The sequence below is a fragment of the Poecilia reticulata genome, linkage group LG12 (assembly GCF_000633615.1).
Source record: "Poecilia reticulata strain Guanapo linkage group LG12, Guppy_female_1.0+MT, whole genome shotgun sequence".
NCBI classification, from domain to species: domain Eukaryota; kingdom Metazoa; phylum Chordata; class Actinopteri; order Cyprinodontiformes; family Poeciliidae; genus Poecilia; species Poecilia reticulata.
In genome coordinates, this window is record NC_024342.1 from 24,880,671 (window position 1) to 24,890,727 (window position 10,057).

Consider the following 10,057-nt stretch of genomic DNA (forward strand, 5'->3'; position numbering starts at 1 on the left):
TTAGCTCAACGCTCCGTTAGCTCAACGCTCCGTTAGCTCAATGCTCCGTTAGCTCAATGCTCCATTAGCTCTACGCTCCGTTAGCTCAACGCTCCGTTAGCTCTACGCTCCGTTAGCTCGCCGCTCCGTTAGCTCGCCGCTCCGGTTTCATCCTTCAGCACCACGGGGGGTCGGCCATCAACGTTCATCATGAAATTAACCTGTCAAAGATAAAATATTGTCTTTAGCTTCTGTACAGGCAGATTGTTCAGAATGTATGTAGAAATTATTAACAGAAGCAAAATGTTTCTGCAATAAACTGCAAAGTTTTGTTGTTGGACTGAAACTTATATTATGTTTGTAAACAAAACTATTTTACATCAGAGCGTTAGGAGAAATACTGATAAAAAAATAAAACTATGAGGAGAAAATGTCTTAATCAAGAATGAAGTCGTACAATAAATCTAATTATTATGACAATAAAGTGAAAATAAAACAAGTCCAGTTTGGTTCTGTTCCTGCCGGAGTACCTGGAGGAAACCCAGAGAGAACCTGCAAACTCCAACCTGGAGTTTAATCGTCTAAATCACCGACATCGACTCAATGTAGTTATAACGTTTAATGTTAATAATCCTGACTGGAGTTTTCATTACTCACGTTTCATTTCTTTGGATAGTTTTGATATTTGCTGGTTCATGTTGGGGGGGAAATGATGTTTTAGTCGAACCGTTACCATAGAAACAGCAGAAATGTTCAAAAGTTTAATTTGGAGGGATTTAATCTAATTTTAGCATCATAACAACAAACTGAGGACATTTAGTTCCATTGGTGCTTCATTTGGAATCACCTGATGCTTTTTTACATCTGATGGAAACATTTTGTTTCGTTTTTATCCGTTATTTTCTAAACACGTTTTGCAAACCTTCAACACGTGAAGCTGTGGTGTCGGTACGGATCATGTTTTTCTATTATTCATCCTCAGGTTGCTCCTGTTTTTCTGTGGAAACATTTTCTGTCCCCTGGTATGATTGAAAAATAGTTTTGTGAGCATTTTTTATGAAAAATATAAATATAAAAGGCAGAACATGTCACTGTTTATGAACGATACGGTTGAATAATTCAGTCAAAATCCTCAGAAAATTGGAATCTGCTCTGAAAAATAAAAGCATTTTTTTTTTCCATCTGAAGGAATCAGATGGAAAAACATCACAGACTTTAATGATAACAGGAAATGAAAGGAAATGCCGGAAAGTTTGAGGTTTTCCAAGCACGTCTAGAATATATACATTTAATTTTATGTATTTTCTACATAAAAAGACGTCAATTTGTTTACTTTTTCCTATTTGTTCTGTTTATCACGTTGATACAGCAACTCATTTAAACTTTGTTTTACAAAATAAATCAGATGAAAAACAAAAACACCCAACAGAAGTTCAACAATAACGCTAACATCGAAGCTAATGCTAAAGCTAAACACTGCAACCCTAAAGCAACAAATTAATCATGATTTACATCCTCCGTGTAATATGAATGTAAAACTACTTTCATTTTTAATAAGTTTATCCTTGTTATTGGTTATTTGGGTGTTGTAGTTAATTGTTTTTTCAACATAACGTATAAATGTACATAAAATATGTTTCATGGTTTCTCTGCTGCAGATATTTGAAAACCGTAACAGATAATTTACCACCAGCTGCTCAAAAATGAGTCAACCAGAACATTTTCACACGATCATTTTTCCTTCCTGGACTTCAGGACCCAGAGCAGGTAAATCAAATATTAACCGCATTTCTGTGTCCCTCTGTTTGCCCTGCTGTTAGCAGGAGTTAGCATCGGCGGTTAGCCTCTCTAACCCCAAACAGCAGGACGCACTTTTTGACGTTTTCCACACTTTCGATTTATTTAACTTCGTCCACGTGAAGCCAGACCTCCACGGTACTAAACGTTATATTTTCATACATGAGAAAAGTAACGTTAGTTTATCGCTCTGCGCCTCATCATCACCTGGTTTCTCCTACAACAAAATGGACGACTAGCTCTTCTTCTGTACAACACCGGAGGGAATCGGCGCCCCCTTGTGGTGATGCCTACTCATCTCTAGCGAAATGACGGTTACAAAACGTATCGACTGAATTCAGATTCAATCATTTCAGCATGTTTACCAAACCAGACGGATCTTTTTCTGGACTTTGTGACAAACTGACGTTTATTCAAGTGGATAAAAATACAGAATAATGTTCACAGTTAGCATTTAGCGCCGAACTAAGTATTTAGCTTCCTAACTTACTGGCTAAACATTTAGCTTGTAAGCATTAGCTTGATAAATAAATAAACATTTAGGAGGTTTTAGTTTGTCATTTATGTAGGAAGCTAAATATCTATAACTGCAATAAGTATGTGATCAAAAATATGATTTTTACTAAACAAACCAATAAATAACCAAAAACTATTGTTTATTTTTCACTTGGTAACTTTTCAAACAATAATCCACAAGGATGTTTCAATTTCACTTATTTAGTTTTTAGTCTTCAGTTTAGTTTTATTCTGATGTTTGTATCAATTAAACTACATCACTTTAAAAAACTCCTAACAAATCTCAGCTTGATAAAATGAAGCTTTTTATTAAAATAATGCCAATTTGGTAAATATCAAATATAATAAACCCAGCTGAGTAAAAACAAATAGAACATTTTAGAGACGTCATGTTTTCATAGAAAAGGAAAGAAGTTATTTAATCTGAATATTTGGACTCATGTAATTCAGTTTTTACTAGTTGCAGCAAACGGAGCTGAATTGATCTGCAGCACAGCTGCAGATGGCATCAAACAGCAGAACAACAGAACAATCCTCTGTTTGATGTTCCTCTGACAGTGACTGACCCAAACACAGGCACCTGCAGCAGGGTCAAAGGTCAGGACGCCAACGGTCCCACCGGCACAGAGAAGCTCTGGAAATAAATCCAGAATTATTTCAACCCGTCTCACATCTAACAGAGTTCATGTGTTACCATGAATCAATAATATGTATCTGGATAAATATGTGATCAATATCAATAGATGCTACAGCTGACAGAATATTCAGCGAACTCTGATCCAGGACCGCACGGCATTCTGGGAGATGTAGGCACAGGAAAGACTTCAGCCACTCAACCTCTAACAGAGCGAAGCAAAATTACTAACTCACTCACTCTTTGGTTGCCTAGCAACAAACTATTTAGCTGCTTACTAACTCACTTTTTGAGAGCGTTGCCTAGCAACAACCTGCTGAGTAACTTGTGCAGCAGCAGTTTAAAGTTTCCCCACTGGTCATAACTGCTTAAAAATAAACAAAATAACACACTGGATAAAACTGGAAATGTTATTATTATTATTATTATTATTATTATTATTATTATTATTATTATTATTATTATTATCATTTCAGGTATTTAAAACAAAAAACTAATCAATAGTTATCTGTATTTTCTGATATGAAGCCTGTTTCTCAGTCGTCTCGTCCAAATTGATCTCCAGTCCTGAAACCATTTCTAAGAGTTTCTGAATCTTCCACAAACTGCAGTGATTTTATTTTGCTTCATTCTCGTTGTGAACTGAGTTCCAGTCGGACTCAGACTGAAGTCCAGACTCTCGTCTCGTCTGGATGAATGAGCTGATCAGCGTGTGGAGGGGCCCCATGCGTCCACACAGGCATGACCAGGAATCCATGATCCGTGTTCTGCTGGTCCCAGACGGCGCTGCAGCACAAACACCTGACACTGATTCTGACATCTATAATCACTCATTTATCTCTGAAATTAGCATTTAGCTGCTTTTCCTGCTGACTGTCTCCGTTTCCTGGAGGACCGGGACTGGATGGAGAACATGTGAACATGAGTTATGTTGATATTTCTGATACTTCCAGGACTAAATGTTGTGTTTTATTTCTTTATAACTACTAAACCAGGTGGATGAACAGCAACCAGAAGGTTTATCTCCGGACTGTAACTCCTCTGACAGCAGAGCGCCACCAGCAGCCCTGCAGGGGAAACACGGCTCAGCGGTTCAAGAGCATACGGACCAAATGTAATCCCAGCTCTGCTCTGGTTCACAGCCAAGTGCMCTCGGCTGCAGTCTCTGAGGACGAGCCGGAAATCAACCYGGAGTGTTTGCAACCAGACAAGAACTTTGGTTGTTTTGTTTTCCTGCTGCAGTGAAATAATCGTCAGTTTAACCGTCAGAAAGTCGATTTCTGATGATTCTGATGGAGAAAAATCWGAATCTGGGGCTTCAGCTGATCTTTTTTTAATCAGGTGTTTAAAAAGTTGCACAAAGATTCAAACAAACGGCTTTGAGCTGACAGAGCTGGTGAATGTAGAGGAGAGCTGGASGCAACAAACTGGAGAGACGAGACCAGAAACCCGTCAGCAACGAAACGAAAACCAGAGAAACCAAATGATTCACAGACAGAAACTCAACCAGGAATTCATCAGATCTGACACAAACCCGATCATCTCCGCTGATCCTCCTGGTTCTGCTGCTAAAACATAATCACAGCAGCTCAAAGAGAAACAAACAGCCTGACACTACAAACCGGTCGGCCATTTTGGTAGTTTGATAACAGACACAACGTTGTATAACAACAACTGTCTGGAAGAAAAGAGTACAGTTCAATCCAAAAAATACAACAATATGTAGAGATTTTTAAGAAAAGACTTGGATATTTCTGAACTCCAAAAGTCAAAAAATTTCCAAGACAAAAATTCAGAAATTTTTAGATTAATTTTACAYATTTTCTAGGACATTTTTTTTTCAAAAGTTGAAAATTGTCGACTTTTCAAGCTCAGGCATTTCCACTTTTTCCTAGAAAATGTATGAAATTATGATTAAAATTTCTAAAGTTTTTCTCACAAATGTTTGACTTGTGGAGCTCAGAAATGTTCATGTTTTTTCTGGAACATTTGTGGCTGAAATTTGCTCCGTTTTGGAGGAAATATTAATCACTCTGATGAGGCTGGAGATAAAAACGTCGAGTAAATTTCTGCCAAGAAAATTCTGAAATTCCATCCATTTTCTTGCACTCTTGTTCCTCAGTGGGGTCAGGAGGTGCTGGTGCCTATCTTCAGCTAACGTTTCGGGCGAGAGGCGGGGTCTTCAAAATTTCTCACAAATTACCAATTTTTGGAGTTCAGAAACTACCTTATTTTTTACTAGAACATTTTTGACAATAATCTGGAAATTTCAGAGTTTTTTTGGAGAAACTTTCCTCCTTTTTTTCTACCTAAAATGCTCGTAAAGCCATCGTACCCAAACAGAAAGCAGCTCATCCAGGTTTGTTGAAGCAGAAGAACATAAATGTTCATAAACCTGAACATTTTCCRTCRTTGCAGTTTATGACTCTTTCTTCTGGTTTTATTGTTTTTCCAAACATAAACCGTTGAATAAAAATGTTTCTCCATTTTGAATCCACTGAAATATTTTCAAATTAAAAAAAGGGGGAATTTATCGTGTCCTAACTTGAAGCCACAGCCAGTTTTTAGTGAACCAGCCTCACTGTGCCTGTAGGAGGGGAGAATTTGAATAAAACAGCCGGACACGGTGCTTCTGCTCCGGCGATTATTATTATCTAATTAACTTAAAACATACGATATCAATGTCGACACAGCAGTATCTTAGCAACGTGCTAACTGTGGAGCTAACAGAGCTAACAGCGAAATTTAACATTCAGAGCGTCCCAAAAAAAAACCTCACAATCTTTCTGAAAGTTAAGAAATAAATGTACAATCTACAGGTGTATATATATTTTAATATTTGAATAAAATAGCCGGACACGGTGCTTCTGCTCCGGCGACGCTCTTCGCTATAGCTAGCTCACGCGCTAGACTCCCCCTGCTGGCTGAATCTGACCACTGCTTCAGCCAAATCAAACTACTCAGCACATTTCAATCCATCACACCTGTGRTTCTGAAGATTCAGAACAAACCAAGAATATCTTTCTGGATTTGGAGGTAAAATATCAGTATTCTGTGTGATATTTTGGTTCTGGTTGTTAGAATAACGTCTAAACAAGCATCGTCTGCTGGAGGAAACAATGAGGAAGTCCACCTGCTTRCTGCCGCCAGCTGCGGCTGCTCACACTCACCTCCATGCGTCTCAGCAGGCCTTTGATCAGGTAATTGCTCCTCGGCCCCCGGAGTTTGCGTCGCTCGCACGTCTCCATGGCGACCACCTCTCCATCCTTCATGTGATGTTCGAGGCCGGCCGGGCGGAACCTCGTCCTTTGACCTTTCTGTGGCTGCTCCTTTAACTCCTTACAGACTCGGACTGGTTTTTAGATTCACGCCCAGGAGAGAAAACTGTCTGACAGTTACAGACCAGTTTCCTCCGACAGAGTTTCACACCTAAAGAGGAAACAATGTGTTTTCCAGACACGGATAGAGGAAGGAAGAGTATCCATAATATTACTCATGGAAGAGTAAAACTACTTCAGCGTATTTTCAAGAAATGAGTAAAAAAGTGTTTGGTAAAAAGTGAATCAATATCAATCATTTAACATTTAAATCATCAGATGGACCAAAATGTAAAGTTTAGTGGAAGTTTTGGGTTTTTTTAAGGATCAAAATTAAAATAATTCATATTATAAGTAACAAAAGAACATTTTTCCAAATCAGTTTCTTTCAATAAAACATAAAAACTTTCACACAAACTGCAGCTGTGTGTCTGTTTATGGAGAGTTTTTGGTTAAACATGTTTGTTTTTCATTCAGTGGGTAGAAAATYCAGAATTTWTACTCAAGTAAGAGCAGAAATACTTCATAATAAGTACAACAAAGTAAAGATATATTTTCCAAAAGGTTACTCAGGTAAATGTAACTAGTTGAAACCCAACTCTATTTTTATGGCACATTTTATAGTAACTATGTCACCTTCAGTTTAAAAAAAGATGCTGTTTCCAGGGACCAGACATTTTAAGATCTGTCTTAAAAGAAACGTCACTTCCTGATTTATTGGGCTTCTGTCTCTTTAAGAAGCTCCTGCTCTTTCTGAAACTCCGCCTTCAGGAATTCATCCCAACATGGCTCCTCTGTTAACCGTTTAACAGCACTTTTACCAGCGATGCTCTGAGCAGCAGCTCCTCTAATGAGCCGTTCCAGCAGCTGTTTGCTAATTGCTGCTGGCTAGTCTGAAGGAACCTGGAGGCAGAAGCTGGGAGACGAATGTCAAAGGTTTCTGTTGGTTAATGTGTTGCAGATGAGGCAGTTTACAGTTTAGTGAGACTGCTACAGATTACATGACCAAACTACTGAGATGTTTAGACAAAATAAAGAATAAATAACATGTGTCAGCTACTGGTTCACGTAAAATATTTATTTTTATGTTTTCAATTCAGTTCAAACTTGTTAACAAAGAGCCATTGTAGCTGAATAAACTAGAGAAGCTATGAGAGGCAAAACTAGCATTAGCTGTTAGCTTAGATAGAGTAAAATGTCACAAGTGGAGCTGAAACAAACCAAGTAAAGAGGAAAAAGGTCAAACTAGAGGTCAGCATTTCTGCTGTGACATGTTAAAACATTTCACTTTATTAGATTTAATTAACAGTTATTCATATAAACTATAATTTCAGCTTCACTCGCTCAGMTGAGTTAGCTAAACTAAACCTAATAAAGATAATTTCACACCTGCTTTTAAAAAGAATCTGAAATCAATAGAGAAAACGTTACTGAGACGTTTTAAATATAATGTGGCTCGTAAATCTTAGCCTCAATGTTCACTTTAGCATTAGTGCTATTGCTAACCTAGCTTAGCCTGGAAATTGTTACTATAGAAACTTTATGAATGTGAAAAGCTAAAAATAATATTTCAGTTAAGTATTAATATATTTTAAAAATTTCTCCAAGGTTGTATGGATGTGTACACTGTCATGATTGACAGCACTAAATCCCGCCTCTTGCCTCTGATTGGTTGTGTCTAGTTTAGTTAGCACACTTTTTCACTGCTCAACAATAAACACAATCATTCTAATTCAACCACTTATGAAGTTTAAATCATTATAGATCTGAAACTTAATGAGTTTTTCATGTTTTTAAAATAAAAACATCCAGTTTGCAAATTATCAGGTGAAAAAAAATGTTTTGTTATATGTTATTAATATTTGTGTGCTCTTGACTTGTGGCAATAATATCCCCCCATAAAAATCAACCTGAAATCTGAGGGGTTTTTGAAAAAGTATCTTTTTATTGGACGTTACATGAACAAGAACATGAGGCTCAATCCAACGATCACAGCTTATCTATGCATAGACTACAGACAGTCTGGAGACACTGAACGATGATTATGAACACGAGTCTCGGTTCCGGTTCGTTTCTGATTCAGGGTTTGCAGAAATGACACTTGATGATTTTCTTGAAGGCGCTCTGGAAGTCCTTGTTGAAGTAAGCGTAGATGATGGGGTTGAGCAGGGAGTTGGAGTATCCCAGCCAGTTGATGACGGCCTCCAGCCAGCCGGGCATGTAGCACGACTCCCGGCAGAACGGCATGACCAGCGCCACGATGAAGAAGGGCAGCCAGCAGAGGATGAAGGTGCCCATGATGATGCCCAGCGTCTTCACCGTCTTCCGCTCCCGCGCCAGCGCGATCTTCCGCTTGGCTTCMGTCGCCTTTTCGTGGCGGCTCTCGAACAGCGGCGCGGAGCTCGGGGTGTTGGGCAGCGGCAGGTGGCCCCTGGAGCTGCTGTGCACCTCGATGATCTCCAGGGACTCGCCGTCGTCGGCGTGCCTCACCGCGCCGTTGACGCTCKGCGGAAGCGGCGGCCGCGGCTCCACGCTGCGCTTCCAGCTCTTGCCATGCTGCGCGTCGCCGTGCGGCTTCTTGTGGAAGAGCGCGGGCGACAGCGCCAGGCACGAGTCGGAGACTTTCTTCTTCTCGGTTTTACGCACAGTCCTCCTGATCCGGAACCGCGCCGCTTTGAAAATCCGCCCGTACAGAACCAGCATCAGCGTCAGCGGGATGTAAAACGCGCCGAACGTGGAGTATATCGTGTACCACGGGTCCTGCCGGATCTTGCACTCCATCTGGCTGTGCCGGTCCTCCGCGTCGCCGCTCGGCTGGGAGCGCATCACCAGCATCGGCGGCACCGAGATGGAGAACCCGACTATCCAGGTGACGCTGATCAGAACCGCGGCTCGCCGCGGCGTCCGCTTCTTCATGTAGTCGATGGGCTCGGTGATGGCCCAGTAGCGGTCCAGCGCGATGGCGCACAGGTGCAGGATGGATGAGGTGCAGCACACCATGTCCAGGGAGATGAAGATGTCGCACGGCACCGGGCCGAGCGTCCAGCGGTCCAGAACCTGGTAGAGCGCCGCCATGGGCAGCACCAGCACCGACACCATCAGGTCGGTGACGGCCAGGGAGCCGATCAGGTAGTTGGCCACGTTCTGCAGGGAGCGCTCCAGCGCGATGGCCGCCACCACGCAGCCGTTCCCGAAGGCTGCGCACAGGATGAGCGCGCCGAGCAGGAAGGAGGTGAGCAGCTGGGAGCTCAGCGTCACCTCGCCGTCCGCGGCGGCAGCAGGTTCGGTGGAGTTGGGGAAGTCGAGCCAGGCTGTGGTGTTGTTGGTGCCGTCCATGGTGGCGCGGTGCGGTCAGGGAGTGTCAGCGGAGCCCGGTGCGCAGCCGATCAGCGCACATAGCGGACTGCGGGAGGAGCGCAGAGCAGCGCGGAGGACTGCAGGTCGCGGCTGCTGACGGAGAATGATGCGTGGTATTTATACCTGTGATGGAAAATGCGTCATTGGGCCGGTTCTGGTTCTGGTTCTGGTTCTGGTCCATTCCGCTTCTTCTTAATGTTTCAGCTGTTAAACTGGAAACAAAACATTTTATTTTCTTCCAGGTTTGGTTTCATCTCTGGTTCTGTTTTTATTCAGCAGGTTTTGTTTTTGTTTTTTTTTTTGCAGCTTTTCGGTCAGAGAACCAAGTGACCAAACAGATCAGAGGCGCTCAGAGCGCCACCTGCTGTTGCCATGGTGACTATAGGGAATATATAATGTTTAGGTCTGAGAAGAAAATGAGTTCCTAATTTATAGACTGTAAAAATAAAATGTCTAA

General features: G+C 41.3%; 1 protein-coding gene across 1 annotated transcript; it reads right to left on the minus strand.

The window, feature by feature from the left end:
• Positions 1 to 8,175: 8,175 nt before the first annotated feature.
• Positions 8,176 to 9,810, minus strand: htr1ab (5-hydroxytryptamine (serotonin) receptor 1A b). The gene has a single exon (XM_008424748.2). It carries the CDS (start codon positions 9,577 to 9,579, stop codon positions 8,323 to 8,325), a length of 1,257 nt encoding a protein of 418 aa, XP_008422970.1. The 5' UTR covers positions 9,580 to 9,810; the 3' UTR covers positions 8,176 to 8,322.
• Between the last annotated feature and the right edge of the window lie 247 nt (positions 9,811 to 10,057).